We start from the raw sequence: 19,937 nt of genomic DNA on the forward strand, positions 1-19,937 counted from the left end.
GTCTTAAAAAGATCACTGATATTATTTACAACATTATCGATATCCTTAGATGTGATATTGTTATTCTCCTTCTCAGTTAAGGATTCTAACTGTTCATTTATAATATCTAATTGTTCACAGCAGTCTTCTTGTACATAATTATAAAAGGACTGTTGTTTATCTGCTCTCCATTTAATGTAAGCATTATCTTTAGATAAGTTTAGATAATCCTCTCTTGGCGAAGTTTCAGTATTATTTTTACTACTTAAACGAAATACAATTCTACTATGTACATCAGAGAATAAAGGGTCAAAATCCATTACATCAAAATCAGTGATTAATTCAAAGAAATTAGATGATACAACTAAATAGTCTACAACTCTTGTGTCATTACAAGTAGTTTTTCCAACAGATTTATCCATTCCGACTCTTCCATTTGCAATGTACATATTATTTTGTTTACACAATTGCAGTAACTTATAGCCAAAATTGTTAACATTACACTTGCATTGACTTGATCTCAATAAGGGTACATCCTGTTGGGTAAGTTTCTCGAAGTCATACATATAACTAAGAACATCTTCATTTTCTTCAATATCTAACATATTCATTAGAGAATTGTCTGGTTCTATGAAATCTTGTAGAGCTTTGGTTTTAGCATTAAAATCACCAAGTAAAGCTACCTTACATGTCGACTTTTGGAGTTCTTTCATTTCATCCTCTATTTCGTCGAATGCATTTATAGACGAATATTTAGAGTTTTCGGGGGGGATATATGTACATCCTATTATAATATCATTTTCAACACAAAGAACATCTTTGGACAGTTTAACCCACTGTACATACTCAGAATCAGTTTTATAAAAATGTAGAAAAGGTTTCAATTCCTTTTTATACACAACAACTATACCGCCAGACTTTTTTTTCGCTTTTGAGCGATTCTTAGCAACATACTCATACTCAGATGGTATCTGTAATACATCCAAGTCATCTGTTTTACTTTCAACAAATACAAGAATATCATGTGATCTTAAGTAGTCAGAAAATTCTGGTAAATTGATCTTCGATTTTATACCACATATATTTAATAACGTAAAGTTTAAGTTGTTCGTTGTATTAAAGTCTCGGTCTCGGTTTCGACCTCTCGTAGCGTTTTCCTACGGTCGGTTGCTGTGACGAGGGCGCGAATCCCATCCGCCAGATGTCGCTGACTGAGTATGGCCCTGGTGAGCTCCATCATCGATCCGTCGCCCAGGAGGCTGATTGGACCATCTTCGATCCTGTGATCCGAAGCGGGAGCTCCCTGAACCATTACGGAATCGTGGCATATAGCAATCTCCCGTAATTTCTAAGGTATTAGTAAAATTCTAAGCATGTATTTTCACTGTTTCGAATCTATATGTATATAGTCATACAAGAAGGGTTGCAGCATTACCACACTAAATTTACTTATTTAAATATCACTAAGTATATTTTTGAAAGGTACAAGATATATCTATTTATAATACCTTTATACAAGTAATTTCATTTTTCATTTGAACACTATATGTGGTTACTTTTTGGATTATACGATAAATGTTCATATATCATACTATTAAATCTCGGTATGATACACAAAAGGATCGACAATGAATATACAATATTAAGGATTTAGTATAATTTTGAAATAATGAATTTAAATCTACATTTATACTGTAATTTAGAAACATATATCAGAAATATCATTGATGTATTTCTGCTTTTTAGTAAACGTTACAGATAAAGTTTCAAAGGCAACAATTATAGATTATATATTATTTTCGGTATAAGTTCCAGTGGCGTAGGAAGATGAAACGTAATGGGGGCAAAGGTCCTTAATATTTTGTAACACCCCCCGCCCCACACCTACAGGAGATGAATTCAACACACATCCATATATACTTTATATACTTTTTTCATATATCATTAAAAGCAATGAAAGCAATGATTTGAGAAATTATTTTTACGATTATGAATCATTAATTCGTGCTGGAGTCCCATTACTAAGAGTTAGCCAAGATCAAGCTAGACCAAATACATTTGGAATCAAACTTCTAGAATTTTGTAAAAATAACAATCTTTACATAGCGAATGGTAGGGCCGGTAAGGACATTAACATTGGTAGAAATACGTGTAAAGATGTAAGTCTGATAGATTATTTAATCGTCTCCTCAGATATATTTCCTATATTAACTGATTTCGAAATTCTGGATTTTGACCCACTTATATCTGATGCGCATTGTAGAGTATTGTATAGTATTCAATACACAGAGGCCATATTTGAAAATGAAAAAAATACTTCAACCTCAGAGAAAATAAGAAAATGGGTAAAAGAAAAACAAACTGATTTTGTTAACACTCTACAATCTGAACAAGACGGTATCATAATGGAAATAAATGAGAAAATAACAAGACTTCAGCAGTCAACAACACCAGTATTAAAAACTGATATAAATGATATAGTAAATATGATTACGGACATGTTTAAAAAGGCAGCTAAAAATGTTTTTGGTACACAAGAAAACAGAATTAATAGAAGAAAATCTACACTAAATTGTGACAAACCTTGGTTTACACGCGACTGCTCACGTAAAAGAAAAGAATTTCATGAAGCGAAAAAAACGTTATAATATTCTGAAAAGTAGTGCAAACCGGAAAACACTAGTGAAAAAGAGCAGGGAATATAGGAATCTCTTGAAGACAAATTACAAGAAATTCCAAGAAAATATCGAAACTGAAATTAGAAGAACATCAGTTAATCAACCAAAAGTATTTTGGGATATGTTGAATAGACTTGATAAGAAGCATAATGAACTTAATGTTGATTTACCTATCGAAGACCTCTATACATATTTCAGCAATCTAAATTCAACCCAAGATAATGACACAGAAGAATTTGAAATTCCTATTTTTACAGATAACACATATGACAATATACTGAATAATAAAATTTCTTCCAAAGAAATTGTGGACGCAATTAAAAAAATTAAATAATAATAAAGCATGTGGCATTGATAATATATATAATGAATACATTAAGAGTACTGTAAATGAAATGTTACCTGTTTATGACAAACTTTTTAATATTGTTCTCGACACCGGTATTATTCCGGAAAGCTGGAGTACGGGGATTATTAAGCCTATCTTTAAAAATAAAGGTGATCCCAAAGATCTAGATAATTACAGGGCAATTACACTAGTTTCGTGTCTTGGAAAGGTTTTTACGTCTGTTATCAATGCTAGGTTGTATAAACTATCGGATGAAATTGATCTCATCAGTCACGCACAGGCGGGCTTCCGAAAAGGTCATTCAACCGTAGACAATATATTTATTTTACATGTACTTATATCGTTGTACTTGTCTTCAGGTAAAAAAATTTACTGTGCTTTTATTGATTTCAAAAAGGCCTTTGACTCGGTTTGGCGTGTTGGCCTGTGGCAAAAGTTAATCAAGAGTAATATAACTGGCAAAATATTTAATGTTTTATATGCTATGTATTCGAACACAAAATCTTGTGTACAAAATGGAAATGAAAAATCAGAGATGTTCACATCCAATATCGGTCTAAAACAAGGGGAAAATTGCTCACCTTTTTTATTTGCCCTGTATCTGAATGATTTAGAAACTTATTTTGCTGATAAAAATGTTGATTGTCTAAACAAAATCCATGAGTTATGTCGAGAGAACCTTAACATGTATGTTCGACTTTTTCTAATTTTATATGCTGACGACACCGTTTTGATGTCTGAATCAGCTGATGGTTTGCAAGCAATGTTAGATATGTTTCAAGATTATTGTCAAATGTGGAAACTTGTGGTGAACACTACAAAAACTAAAGTGATGATTTTTTCGAAAAGAAAAACAAAAACGGCAAATAACTTTTCCATTTTTGATAATAGATTGGATATAGTAGAAACTATGTATTCGAACACAAAATCTTGTGTACAAAATGGAAATGAAAAATCAGAGATGTTCACATCCAATATCGGTCTAAAACAAGGGGAAAATTGCTCACCTTTTTTATTTGCCCTGTATCTGAATGATTTAGAAACTTATTTTGCTGATAAAAATGTTGATTGTCTAAACAAAATCCATGAGTTATGTCAAGAAAATCTTAACACGTATGTTCGACTTTTTATAATTTTATATGCTGACGACACCGTTTTGATGTCTGAATCAGCTGATGGTTTGCAAGCAATGTTAGATATGTTTCAAGATTATTGTCAAATGTGGAAACTTGTGGTGAACACTACAAAAACTAAAGTGATGATTTTTTCGAAAAGAAAAACAAAAACGGCAAATAACTTTTCCATTTTTGATAATAGATTGGATATCGTAGAAACTTTTTCGTATCTAGGAGTAATTTTCAATTATAATGGAAGTTTTAACATTGCTAAGAAACATTTATGTGATCAAGCTAAAAAGGCACTTTTCGCCTTGTATCGTAAAATAAGGAATCTGCACCTACCTATAGATATACAATTAAAACTATTTGATTCATTGGTTAAGCCAATTTTATTGTACGGGAGTGAAATATGGGGTTTCGAGAACATAAATATGTTGGAAAAAATCCACCTACAATATTGCAAAAGAATTCTTGGTGTGAAGAAAAATTCTACAAATTTCATGATATACGGAGAAACTGGCAGATTCCCTATTTCAATCGATATTAAGTTAAGTTTACTTAGGTTTTGGTTTTCTCTCATCTCAAATGAAAAGAAATTGTCTAGCTCTATGTATAAATTAATGTATGCCCTCCATGTAACAGGGAAAACTGAATTCAAATGGCTTAAGTGCGTTAAAGAAATTCTAGATAATTCTGGTTTAAGTTTTGTTTGGATATATCAAAAAAGCTGTTTACCTGATATTAAGTATCTGAAGTCAACTATTACCCAGAAATTAAGGGATCAGTTCATCCAGTCGTGGTTCCAAGATATTGAAAACTCTTCGAGAGGTTCTTATTACTCTATATTTAAAAACCATTTTGGACTTGAAAATTATTTAATACGATTGAATGAAAAAGACAGAAAAACAATGTGCAAATTCAGAACTTCAAATATTAAATTTCCGGTTGAAACCGGAAGATGGATAGGAGTTCAACGTAACAATAGAATATGTCATTTATGCAATACCGGTATTGGTGATGAATTCCATTATTTGTTTTTATGTTCAGATTATAATGTAAGTCAGCTACGTGGGGATTACATTCCTGCTTACTACACAAAACATCCTAATCACATTAAAATGAAAGGCATGTTCTCCATTTTTCATAAAAAAAATGTACGCAAATTTATGCTTATTTGTTCAGAAATTATGCAATTTGTTATAGTATTAATTACAGCTCAAAATTATCTAAAATATATGTATTGTTCTAATGTATTAATATATATACACATATGAATAAGTCAATTATTACTATAATCAATACATGTATATTAATATCTCCTATGTTACCAATTTTAAAGGTGAAACAATTTGTTGGAAAAAATGTTATGACACACTGAATTTTGTTTGTAAAAGTTTGAATCTTTATACAAATAATGCATCTAATTTTGCCTGTCATGCTTTAAAATTGAATTATATATGTATGACCTCTTGTTATACACAATAGTGTATCTGAGTGTAATAAAAGAATTGAAGAATTGAATTGAATTTAATCCTTGTACACATTAATAGGCAGTGGGGTCGCTAAAAGGAAATTAACGAATACGCAAATTGGCCAAATTAGCGTGTGAGCGCCGAAGGCGCGAGATTTTGGTGTTTGGGGGGTCCGGGGGTCTCCCCCCGCGGAAAAATACGATTTAAAATGGCTGAGATTAGTTTTACGATGCATTTTGATGAATTTGCGAGCGCCCAAAGGCGCGAGTATTTGGTGTTGGGGGGGGGGGGGGGGGGTCGGGGATCTGCCCCCATAAAAAAAAATTACGATTAAGAATAGCTTAGATGAGTTTTACGATGCATTTTGATGAATTTGCAGCACCCAAAGGCGCGAGAATTTGGTGTTAGGGAGTTTTCTCCCCCGGGGGAAAAAATATGATTTAGAATGGCTGAGATAGATGAGTTTTACGATGTATTTTAATGATTATAAAGATTATAACATGGTGATTTTTCGATTTAAAGCTACCTGCATTTAGAAATGATAATTGTGTCGTCATAACATTATGCAACCCTACTCGATCTGAATATACCGGCTTCACACCATCGGCACATTGTTGTGTAACATAAAAAAATGAATTAATTGTCTCGCTAAGACATATAAACAAATTGATCTTTTAAGAGACATTTTTTTAAATAGTACATAGAATCCCTTGATGGACATTTATAGTCTAGTTCGTGTGTATTGAATTTTTACTATTTAAGGTTTGACATTATGTGCTTGAACGTTTTAGGAAATGCGCCGCGCAGCGGAAAATTTTCTAGAATGAAGTACGAAAAATGTACAGGAGGACCCTTTTTTCTTTCAAATAAGCATTTTTAGAAAATTTCAGTCGGCGAAAATGGGGGGGGGGGGGGGGGGCAAAAAGACATGTTCCCCCCCCCCGTCCTGGGGAACGGGGGGGGGAGGGGGGGCAGTTGCCCCCCCCCCCTCTCGCTTACTTCTGTGTATGTATTTTCCTGGCGTGCTGATTCAGTCGTCCCTTTTCTATCAGACCATGCTTTGTTTTGTGATACATCTTCTTTTCGATTTTCTTCATTGTCGACCTCTGATTTATATGGCAATGAATTATCTCCGTTCTCCTGTTCCCCCTTTCCTGTTTTCATATCTTTATCAGCATCATCGCTCTTCGTCTGTTCTACATCTGTGTTATCGATGTCAATGTTTTCACGGGTTATTGATGTTGTCTGAAGTGAACTTGAATTTTCCTGTGACACATTTTCTGATATAGGCCTCGATCTACCCTGGTTATCATTAGAATCAAATTTAGGATAATCTGGGATTGGTATTGTTTCCCCGGTATCTGTTTTGGTACCGACATGATCTATTTCATGCCTTGCCGGGTTTGGAGATGGAAGTGTCGCGTTTTCCCGTCGTTTCCGTGCTGACCGAGTAGAAGATAGCGATGGGACAGCCCGTCGTCCAGAAATTGTCCTGGCAGCAGGGTCAGTTTCAAGTGGTTTTGCTGAAGAGTCAGTGTCTTGAAGTTCAGCGGTTTTTGCCACAGGTTCGGTAACCTCCGTGATATTAGTCTGGTGCTTATTTCGTTGTTTTTTATCCTTTCGACGCCTATTAAAAAGAAAAGGGTAAAATGTTTAAATTATACGTACAGAATAATATTCCGTGACAAAAGACACGGGAGAAACAATACTGTGAATTAAGTAATAAATTGTTGAACAATGGTTATACAATATACATTTTTACAAAAATACATGTAATATACTTGACATTCAATCAGACTATATTACAGCATAATTATTGTAAGACGTTTCCACAGATTGCATTGATCGTCATCTGCAAGCCACGCTTTGGCGAGTTTTAATTTAATTCTGGCCTTATAACACAACATTGTCAGGAGTTTTAAAACGATCCATCAATGCCTTCTCAAGTTATAGACATTGTTGTATCAACGACAGGGGACACAGAAGGAAATGACATTATTAAGATATGTTATAGAACAACACTTCATATCACTAAGGATGTGGCCATATACAGCATCTACTCGTGTTTAACCACAATTCGTCAAAACTACAATACTAAAGTATAGGGTTATCGCATATACACATACTTCCCGCGCCTACTGGTGTCGTCTGCTTTGTCTGTAGGAGGTTTGTTGGTAATTAATGCCATATCCTTCTCTCCCTCAAGAGAAGGTAACAGAGTGTTTCTTTTCATATCCTCAGTTGCTGGTAGGACCAGACCGGCCTCCACAGTAGACTCCTCAATCAGCAACTCTTCATTGGAATCCGTTACGTTACTGATGAACAAAAATATTATTTTGATATGTACGTGTGATATCGAGTTAAGTGGGAACCGTTATCTAAAACTATTTCAGTAATAAAAAGTTTTTAGATATGTGCATTACTTTAGACAATTCGTTATAAATGTGTCTTTATGCTACATTTATTTTGTATTTAGGCCAAATAACAAATACTTGTCTGTTTAGAGTTACCCGACCGACCCTGATTTTTCACCCCCGACCCTAATTTTTTTCCACTTTTCTACGGAAAAAAATAAAAAGTAGGGATTTCGATCTCAGTTATTTTCTTTGAAATTAATAACTCTGTCTGAAACGTGTTAATCCCTAGAAATGTAGCCGTGCGCCATTTACTATTTGTACTATAATAGTGGGGTTCTTTTCAAAGCGTAAGGCCTCCTCAAAGAAAATTTTCTTAAATAATGAAATTTAATATATGAACACTTTACAGAAACAGATAAAATATAGTTGCCACACATTATTTTTTTATCTAGTCACGTTCAAATTGCTCGTTGTGTAGCGTTATTTCTCCATATTAATTTTTTACTAAAACGGCAAAACCAGGAACATATGTTCATCATGAATAGAAGAAAGAAAATATTAACAAAATATAAACTGTTCAAGGAAAACACAGCCTAAACTTTCTCCATTGATTAATAGAAACGTTCACCTCCTTAAGTTTTTTATTCTTAAGTTGTCAAAGACCAGGTTTTGTCGAGTGTTTGACAGCTAAAGCATCTTATCCCGAAGATTGAGATATCTCCTGCCGCACCCCTAAGAGAGTGAATGGTTCTTTTTTCTTACCCTGTATAACACTTAGATTTTACAACTGTTGGACACGATGATCTCGTGTAGCTTGTCTTTACCCTTGGGTGGGTTATATAGACCTCACATCGGTAAAATTAAGGATATCCCTGTTCGGGTAGGGAGAAATAGAGGTTACATAATGAGTGGTTGTTGAATATTGAATTTATTCCACACGAGTGAGTTATTCTTTAAAAGTTAAAAAAGACACGACTTAGCGAGCTTTAGCGAGTGTCTTTTGTAACTTTATGGAGACTAAAAAAATAACTTACGATGCTCAGTAAAAGATCGTAATTACATGTAAAATTATTCGCAAGATACGGCATCGTCTATTTCCCGCCAGATTATTATCAAGCCATTCCCGTCAAGATCAAGTTCGTTTCATACACGTTAAAACTACACGAAACTCATCAGTAATATTCTTGTCCGGCAAGAAGTATTATTAGTACTAAAGGTCAATTTAACATATATGAAAACGACACGTATTTTGACACAATGACCACGGCGCATACGCTTTCCAACAGCAGTTTTGGGCGTCAAGCGGCCATCACAACATAGAATGACGTCATTTGATTATTGATGACGTTGACAATGATGATGTGACACTGAGAACGAGGTAGTTCGGTCAAAGTTCACCGTGTCAGCCAATCAGAATGCGTACAGAGTTTATACCACGTGTGGTATAAACAAATTGTTAATCAACAGCTGCAGTGTTTATTCAATGACCTGAGAGTTGAATAACACCGCCTATTGTGGTAGAAATCAGTTTATAGTTTGATAACGTACCTTTTACGGAGCTTTCTAGTCACAGACTGAACAAGAATGCCGATTTCCTTGTCGATCTTTGAGCCAGGAGTAAGTATATATATGCGGCGGCCACTCATAACAATATCGAAAATCTGCAAAAATACAACAAAATTAAGGTATTTTTTTATTTGTTAATTGGAACATAGATCATATTCTTGTTTTGATGTTGGAACAGGCAGTCGGGCGACGACTGTGATCAAATAACCCTAACCCTATCAAGACATTACGACTTATCAATTAAAATAAAATGACATCGTTAAATAGAATAGTTTGAATATAGAATGAACGAAAAATTACCTGGAAAAGTATTAAGAATGAAATCAAAGTGAACAGAGTGATGGTGTAGCTCCCGAATCTGTCAAGAAGCACATCATTGCATCCCTGTAAAAGAGAACAATCTTTTTGTCTTTTGTTTTCTGCAAAGTAAAAGTCCAGAACTCTTCAAGTACATTATATATGTAGTTGTTAGATTGAAATTATTTTATTGAATCGTCAATTTATTGTTATGCTAAAAATGTTGTTATGCCTAGGTTGCTCCTATCCCCTTTTAGTTACTATGTCTTGGCTGTTGTTATGCCCTATTTGTTGCTATGCTATGCACTGGTTGGTGCTATATCCTGTTTGTTTTAATGTCATTGTTATGCCCTGGTTGTTGCTATGCCCTGGTTGGTTGTTGCTATCCCCCGATTGTTGTGATGTCCTGGTTTTGCTACCCACGTTGTTGCCATTCCACGGGTGTTGCTATGTCCAGTAGACTAGAGTTTGCCATGGCTATTGTTACACTCAAACTGTTCCTATGGCTAGGTTGCTGCTATACTCGCAAACCATACCATTTTGTCGCAAGTGCATGTAGATCATCGAAAGAGCTGGTAGGTTCTAAGCTTGGCCAATTAATTCAGTGACTGCCTTATGAAAAGTTTCCAGTTTAATAGATATATTTTCCACCTCCTCCAATTTTTCATGTTCAATGAATATATATATCACCTCGCGGGAAGTTTTTAGTCCAATTGATATATCTACACCTCGTGGGAATTTTATAGATTAAAAAATACATTCACCGCTTCATGGGACTTTTCTAGATCAAATGATTCACCTACCTCTTCATGAGAATTTTCCAGATCAAATGATACATCTACCACTTCGACCCTATTTTAGGAGAGATCCTAGACCAGTGACTTACCGTCTCGTGGAAAGAACCTGGCAAAAGATGGTTTGTGCAGTTCTCCTGTCCATATACCAGTCCAGGGTCCCAGGTTGTAACATTCGTGCAGCAATGGATTGGTATTTGATTGCCATAAGGCAAGGATAATCTGTTAAAATCGCCATAGTTTCCGATTCCACAACACTCCATCTAGGAAAGTTATAACAGTTTGAATGGGAAAATAATGAAATGCTATTACATTCAGATTAATATTATACAAATATTGTATAAGATTTACAATATCGGGCTATATTAATTTGACTATGTTTTCTTCCATAATTTATAATGAAGTATACTGGCAATAAAGATCAAAATCATGATTTGAATAATAAATCTTTACATGCAATGCATATTTAATTTGTAATAAATTTATACGAAATATAGATACACAGTTGGATTAGTCAACTGCTGTACAAAGCTGAAAGGGTTTACCTTGAAGTAAAGCCATTTCCAAGGAATCTCAGAATCTTCGTGATAATTGGAATATTTCTGAAATTCTGTTACAAGTTGATCATACATTGTCCAAGCGATCTGCAAAGTAAGATCTCTAACAATATTCACAAAGTAACTTTATTAGAAATTAGTACTAAGATAACCCTTATGGAACTTATATATATTGTCTGTAATCATTCAATACTTCTTATTTTAATGTGAAACGAAATATTCAATACTTATTTCTTTTTAAAGTATTTGAATATATTAGTTAAAACAAATAAGCATACAATACTTACATTGCTCTGGGACTCAATAGACAGCCCTAATATGACGATTAATGTAATGGTGAAGGTGACTCGTAACGCAATTAGCTGTACAAAGAAAAACAATATCAGTGATAAAATACGGGTTTTCCGATATCTCAAAATGACGTGTACATACATTTACCTTTTTTGAAAGGAAAAATATTGCTCTCTCCAAAGGTAGTAACCGTTTTCGTGAAGACATGCTAGAAATGTGATTTTTTAGCTGCAAAATCTAGGTGGGGTAGAAGTATTTGAGTCACGGAGCTTTCCACCATTTGCGTGTATAGTACAGTGTAGAGTATGATTTTTACCGATTTTTCATCTAGACCCATAAAACTTCTAAAAATGTTCTGTAGGCACTCCATCCTCAATACTCCAGAGGTTCCGATCACTTACGATCTCTACACCCCTGGACTATCTCATTGTAAAAATTAAGGCATCTCCGCGGAAAACATCTGAACCAACCTTCGAATAACGTAACCCCACCGTCACAAAAAGCAAGTCAAAAGATGACTTGATAGTCACCGGATGGCGCGACTAATAGACTGGAATAGACTGCTTTAGTACCAATTCTCTCCGCTAGGCTGCACTCATAAATACTAAGACAGGTCAGGAACACCATTTTGGTCAAGATCCTGACTAAGTGAGCTCTGATTGGTCAATTCAATCAACAGTTAGACCCGGGAATTCCCTTCTGTTTACAATGACAATGAAGTGGAACTAAATTTTCCATATTGTTTAGTGTTTATGAAGCATTCAGTCTTGAAAAAAGTATTTGAAAAAGTTTAAGGATGTTACAATTTATATTCAGCAACTAGATATCTACTCACGTTTGAAATCTAAAGTTCCATACTGTATGCTGACTTCAATGTGAGATTACCGGAAAACCTCCAAGTGTCTGCTTCGCGTTTAAACATACACAACTATTTACTAATTACTGAAGTGACAAAACGAAAGTTTACTATACCGTGTATTCAAGGAATTTAGAGTTCCAGCTGTATATAATGAGACCATATAATGAAATAGTCATTTCCGCAATCCCCAATCCCAGCATTCCATAGGCGAAGGCGGTCAGATAATAGGTGAAACGGCGGTTGTTAAATCCAAGGAGATAGAATATTGAAAATAAGTCAATATCCGCAAAAATATAGTCAAACTTGAGTTGCAGTCCTGTTACAATCAAGGACAATGCGCACATCTGTGAAATAGAGATCACAGAATGAAAAAAGATATATCAATCGTATATTTACGTCATGTAATCTACAAAGAGACCAGAATAAGAGTTTCGTGGGTAGGAGGATAATTTGAGGAACCTTTCATGAACAGAAAAACAGGTCCTCGCCTTGATTGTGGCCATTTGTCAGTAAGACACTATAATTGATATATTATGTTGAAGTTTGTTATTTACAGTGATAGCAGATCGTTATCTTACTGACTTGGTTACCATAATCATGATCAACATACTAAAATAACGAGTGCATTACCAGGGACACAATTAACTTTCATAATCAGAATTAAATTACAGTTTCACGATTGATTAATCAGGCATATTATTGGCTTCCCAGGTCACGATTAAAATACCAGGGAAACGATTCGCTTACCAGGGACACGAATGACTTGTCAGGGATACGAATGACTTGTCAGGGATACGAATGACTTGTCAGGGATACAAAAGACTTACTAGGGTCACGAATGACTTACCAGGGATATGAATGACATACCAGGAATACGATTGACTTATCAAGGATATGAATGACCTATCATGGATACGATTCACTTACCAAGGTTACGATGGACTTATCAAGGTTACGATGGACTTACCAGAGTCAGGATCTTCGTTATCAGACTCACTCCATTAATGTGATCTCTGTGAAAAAAATGTTATCAGAGTAAATTTAATATCTGCAAAATCGCTGCTTGAGGCACTAATAACACAAAAAGCAAACCTAGAATAGCAGAAACTTAAAGAAAATATAATATTGTATGTAGGAAGTGAAAAATTGTTTAAACTAACTTATTAGCTATGATTTCATCACTGTTAACGGGAAAACACTAATAACCTATACAACAGTATTAAAATTTTAAAAAATATACCTTGAAACTTAATACTCGTCTCCCATCACCACTATTATCATGTATATCTATTATTACCGAGAGGTTCGCGAAGACATACACCCGTGCACTGAGTAGTATAATACAATAAGGTACTAATAGCGTCAGTGTAATTATTACACATTATTATCGCTTTAAAACATCCTTAAAGATGAATACTGCTGACAAATGGTATTTTTTCACTATTAAAAACAGGAGCAGATGATTTCATATTTTTCTTCAGTTATAAAAGTTACTTACTTTACACCATTACCACGATTGAAAAGTTTGAGCTTCTAATTTTACTTCAAGTTGAAAATATAAAAAATAATTAATTGCATCCCGAAAAAAATCTGTGGCACTATATCCTATATGGAAGGAAGTACTAATTGCGCATGCACCAAAGACAAAATAATTTATCTTATGTTATTTTTTGTGTTAATTAGACATATGTATACAAGAATAAACACCAATTATTGTTCTAATGATGAATGCCATTTTTGCTCTGTCGGCGGTGGAGCATCTTTAACGAAATGAAGTTTATTACCAATATTGTTAGTTTGAACACTTACTCTTTCCACAGGTAAATAACGCGCTGCTTCAGCCTTCCGAACACTCCTACACGCGGGGTCTTTTGATCTGCTTCACAGGAAGACGGAGGTACGGCAGTATCTCGCGGGGTCTTCAGATCTGTTTCACAAGAAGATCGATGTGTGGGTAGTTCTCTTACTTTCTTGTTGGCGTACAGTACAGTAAATATCTATAAACAAAAATTCAATATAAAAAAAACAACCAGACTAGAACAGCGTAGCTGGGAAATAATGACTGATCAGGTTCATGTCGGATCTCCTTCAGAATCGGAAAACGGCTATACCGCCCCAGGATATTTGTAAAATGTACAAGAGAAAATAACCTTAACCTATGATATCATACTTTAAACTGAGAAGTTTTCTCCAACCATCTTTGTCAATCTAGGTATATTGATTAAATATTCTGACTTTACGTTGCTGGAAAGTATTTGAAAAAAGGGAAAACGCATATATGTAGTAAATTCTTTCGGTATTAAACATGTCATATAATTTTAATAAGACACATTCCTACCTGAAACAACAGCATCAATGACGTTAGAGAAATTCCAACAGCAGAAAAAGTCCGGAAATGATCTTGGAGCACTGGAGCGCACGCCTACAAATTAACAAATTAACTCTGATACCATCACATTTCCCTTACATTAGAAACCAATTTACTACTCGTGATTACAATTCCCATGAAATTCGATTTTTGGTGATCCTTGGGGTTTTTTTTCGGAACCATCTTTCCAATTGTGAAATCAATCTAATTAATTTAAGTACTACTCTTTGTTTATGACATGTGCAGGAATCCTTCTTCACAGTCTGATGGCTTAATCTATTCAAGCGAGACGTAAATTCATTCACTCATGCTATTGTAAACACTAGCTGTGTTTTATAAAAACAGAAGAACTATGATAGTTTTAATTGTGTACAATCGATAGTTGTATGAGCCCATACCTACCCTGTAATTAGTGCAGTAGTTATAGAGGTTGTCGCCGAATCTGGTGATAGGAACCAAATCAATGTAGTCCTGTTCAGTCCTTACCCCACAACACCCAAGCTTAAATGGTAACATAATTCACAATGATCTTCGCGAACAAAAACCAAAAGAGAAAAATAGAAAAGTTATCGCATGAATATATATATGCTTAAAGGACCTCTTTCACGAACAATGGAAATTTGCCCACGAACCAATTTTATTAAAATTAAATGTTATATATAGCAACATTAATGCAAACCCTTGAAATACGTTTAAAAAATTCAAAAGGTCCCAGGACCTGTGCTATGGCCAAATTAATGTTGCTCAGTAGAGGTGTATGACAGGTTTCCCTTTTTGATCCAAAAAGGTATCAAAATAATGTTTTATGTCATCAAACTGTATTATTTTCTAAAGAATATAAATAATTACATATTATATCACAAATATGTAGGCAAAATGGTTGAAATTTTGGGTGTTATTTTCGGCCATGTCAATTATTAACAATGGTGATTCACCTACTTCCAGTTCGAGTGCACAAAAAATATTTTCCAAAAAGTTGGCTCATTACCTGTAGTAAATATTGTTAAAATTTCAGAAAAATTTTGGACCGGTAAATATGTCGTTTAAAGGTTATAATGGCAAGGTCTATTTTTAGAAACGTTACATAATGATATGAATATGCTTATTTTGGATCATAAATCACGAACTAACGGTGAGAACATTAATAGGTAATCCAATACTCATATTACTTTAAACGCTTGATATGCTTTCAAATTGATATATTTAGTGATACTTTGTAGAAAAATTAAGATTTACTCAATCAAAATTACAAAACATTTGGGTGTTTTTAGACCATAATAAGATGTTTTGCATTTGAAGTAGCTTCACTAATATGTCCTGTTCTAATGATTTATTTTGTAATTATAGATTAAAATGAGATTCTGTAACTGTGTAGATTGATAGGGAAGAGTTACCAGGTTACATGGGTCATGTTACAAACCTACAGCAGTTCAATTATTTGCAGGGCTAACACTTCTGATAGATTAACATGTATGTTGATTCATGCTAACAAATGTAAATCTCATCACTTTTACATGTTATATAATGTTTTAGATTTTAAGTTTAATTTGGTCGAGAAACTCATTCAGGTATTATTTTAGATTTAGATACATTAATGCCAAATACTTCTTTAATCATGCAAAATAACAAACTGAATGTAGCAGTTTTAATAATGAAAATGCATGTTATCTATAAGTAGGTCATTAAAACTTGATAATATCTTTATTGTCAATAATCATATTTGGATTCAGAATGGAATGATTGAGCTAAGTCATTACCAATATTACTTTCTTATTGAGAATTAGCAGATAACTGTTGAGTTATTTCATCAAAGATATCAGTACCTTTTGAACAAGATTCACTGCATAGGTAAAATAGTGAGACGACCGCTGTGCTGTATAAAATAAATTGTCTAGTTCCTCTGCCATGTCATCTCTAACCTGTAAAATACAATTCATAATAATCGATCGCATGACAATTATCACATATTTCCATGACCGACTACACCACACTCCATTCTGGATATTTTCTATATATTGGTATATGAAATCTTGCAGCATGACCTGTTTGCCCTGTTGTAATGGACATTTATTAAAGTAAACATTGCTTTATGATGAATCATTCTGACATAAAATATGTCATATCTGGCAGATTGATTTATATATTGAATAGATACAATAGTTAGCCATTCCATGAATGGAATCAGTTTATTATTTCGCTTGTGAATTTTCTGGTTTTATGGTATTATATTAAGTAAAAAAAGCCTAATAATATTGGCAGGTTTAGCGGACTAGCCCAGTGTTTCCTCGGTGTATTTACATCATGTTGGATTTTACTTGGTAGTGATTATTCAAACCATTAACATTTATAAATAATATATTTAGTTAACGAGAGAGTTATTTTGTCCTCTGCGTGGTCTATCCATTGGATGATAATTGATCAATTCTGACGACTGGAGACCTTACCTGTTTACTGAACACGCCCCAAAATATCACTACTGTTGCAGTCATGAAAACACCAGCTGAGTTTATGAAAGCAGACTGAAACGAGAAATGCACGTTGTGTAGCAACGCAGTAAACAAAACGAAGTCTGTATTATTTATTAAGACATGACAAGGGCAAAAAGGGAAAAATGTCAACATACATTATGTACCCAATAAGGTACTACGTCGCTTGGAATATCACAAACTCCAGAGACCCAGTGTTCTACTTAGTGAGCGATTACCCGCTCGTGACGTCACAAACAAGACACCTACGAAAGATAAAAGGATATATAATTCCACTGTACAGTACTTACCACGTAGTACGCAGCTCGTGACGTCACACACGTGCTAGACAAACCCTGGAGGGATATCAAGATGGAAGAACCTCCACATATAATCAGTAGACTAGCAAGGGCCGTTACCAGATCATCAAAATATACGTTGTTGAACCTCAGACGTTTTACTGAAAATCTCGCCACAAAGGATGGGTACTCCCGAATATTATATGCTCCATAAACCAACATGGCCACCCCGAGACACTGTGAACATAGAACATCATACATCAGTATGGTCACCCCGAGACACTGTGAACATATAACATCATACATCAGAATGGTCACCTCGGGACACTGTGAACATATAACATCATACATCAGTATGGTAACCCGAGACACTGAACATATAACATCATACATCAGTATGGTCACCCGAGACAATGTGAACATATAACATCATATATCAGTATGGTCACCCCGGGACAACTGTGAACATATAACATCATACATCAGTATGGTCACCCCGGGACACTGTGAACATATAACATCATACATCAGTATGGTCACCCCGACACAACTGTGAACATATAACATCATACATCAGTATGGTCACCCCGGGACACTGTGAACATATAACATCATACATCAGTATGGTCACCCCGAGACACTGTGAACATATAACATCATACATCAGTATGGTCACCCCCGGGACACTGTGAACATATAACATCATACATCAGTATGGTCACCCCGAGACACTGTGAACATATAACATCATACATCAGTATGGTCAACCCGAGACACTGTGAACATATAACATCATACATCAGTATGGTCACCCCGACACACTGTGAACATATAACATCATACATCAGTATGGTCACCCCGAGACACTGTGAACATATAACATCATACATCAGTATGTCTCCCCGACACACTGTGAACATATAACATCATACATCAGTATGGTCACCCCGGGACACTGTGAACATATAACATCATACATCAGTATGGTCACCCCGGGACACTGTGAACATATGACATCATACATCAGTATGGTCACCTCGTGACACTGTGAACATATAAAATCATACATCAGTATGATCACCCTGGGACACTGTGAACATATAACATCATATATCAGTATGGTAACCCGACACAATGTGAACATATAACATCATACATCAGTATGGTCACCCCGGGACACTGTGAACATATAACATCATACATCAGTATGGTCACCCTGAGGCAATGTGAACATATAACATCATATATCAGTATGGTAACCCGACACAATGTGAACATATAACATCATACATCAGTATGGTCACCCCGGGACACTGTGAACATATAACATCATACATCAGTATGGTCACCCCGAGACACTGTGAACATATAACATCATACATCAGTATGGTCACCCCGACACACTGTGAACATATAACATCATACATCAGTATGGTCACCCCGACACACTGTGAACATATAACATCATACATCAGTATGGTCACCCCGACACACTGTGAACATATAACATCATACATCAGTATGGTCACCCCGAGACACTGTGAACATATAACATCATACATCAGTATGGTCACCCCGAGACAATGTGAACATATAACATCATACATCAGTATGGTCACCCCGACACAATGTGAACATATAACATCATACATCAGTATGGTCACCCCGGGACACTGTGAACATATAACATCATACATCAGTATGGTCACCCCGGGACACTGTGAACATATAACATCATACATCAGTATGGTCACCCCGAGACACTGTGAACATATAACATCATATATCAGTATGGTCACCCCGAGACACTGTGAACATATAACATCATACATCAGTATGGTCACCCCGACACACTGTGAACATATAACATCATACATCAGTATGGTCACCCCGAGACACTGTGAACATATAACATCATACATCAGTATGGTCACCCCCCGAGACACTGTGAACATATAACATCATACATCAGTATGGTCACCCCGGACACTTTGTGAACATATAACATCATACATCAGTATGGTCACCCCGAGACACTGTGAACATATAACATCATACATCAGTATGGTCACCCCGAGACACTGTGAACATATAACATCATACATCAGTATGGTCACCCCGGGACACTGTGAACATATAACATCATACATCAGTATGGTCACCCCGGGACAATGTGAACATATAACATCATACATCAGTATGGTCACCCCGAGACACTGTGAACATATAACATCATACATCAGTATGGTCACCCCGAGACACTGTGAACATATAACATCATACATCAGTATGGTCATCCCGGGACACTGTGAACATATAACATCATACATCAGTATGGTCACCCCGGGACACTGTGAACATATAACATCATACATCAGTATGGTCACCCCGAGACACTGTGAACATATAACATCATACATCAGTATGGTCACCCCGAGACACTGTGAACATATAACATCATACATCAGTATGGTCACCCCGAGACACT

The 19,937-nt window shown here is 35.2% G+C and overlaps 1 protein-coding gene across 1 annotated transcript; it reads right to left on the reverse strand.

The window, feature by feature from the left end:
• Positions 1-1,136: 1,136 nt before the first annotated feature.
• LOC138319477 (uncharacterized) lies at positions 1,137-17,692 on the reverse strand. The gene is made up of 16 exons (XM_069262633.1): positions 17,462-17,692; positions 17,130-17,204; positions 16,509-16,604; positions 15,088-15,186; positions 14,656-14,739; positions 14,127-14,314; positions 13,285-13,330; positions 12,431-12,661; positions 11,455-11,529; positions 11,156-11,254; positions 10,703-10,873; positions 9,820-9,903; positions 9,502-9,614; positions 7,723-7,911; positions 6,592-7,223; positions 1,137-1,327 (listed from the first exon to the last, which is right to left on the reverse strand). Exons 1-16 carry the CDS (start codon positions 17,669-17,671, stop codon positions 1,137-1,139), a joined length of 2,583 nt encoding a protein of 860 aa, XP_069118734.1. The 5' UTR covers positions 17,672-17,692.
• Between the last annotated feature and the right edge of the window lie 2,245 nt (positions 17,693-19,937).

The sequence above is a fragment of the Argopecten irradians genome, chromosome 3, assembly GCF_041381155.1.
Source record: "Argopecten irradians isolate NY chromosome 3, Ai_NY, whole genome shotgun sequence".
NCBI classification, from domain to species: Eukaryota; Metazoa; Mollusca; class Bivalvia; order Pectinida; family Pectinidae; genus Argopecten; species Argopecten irradians.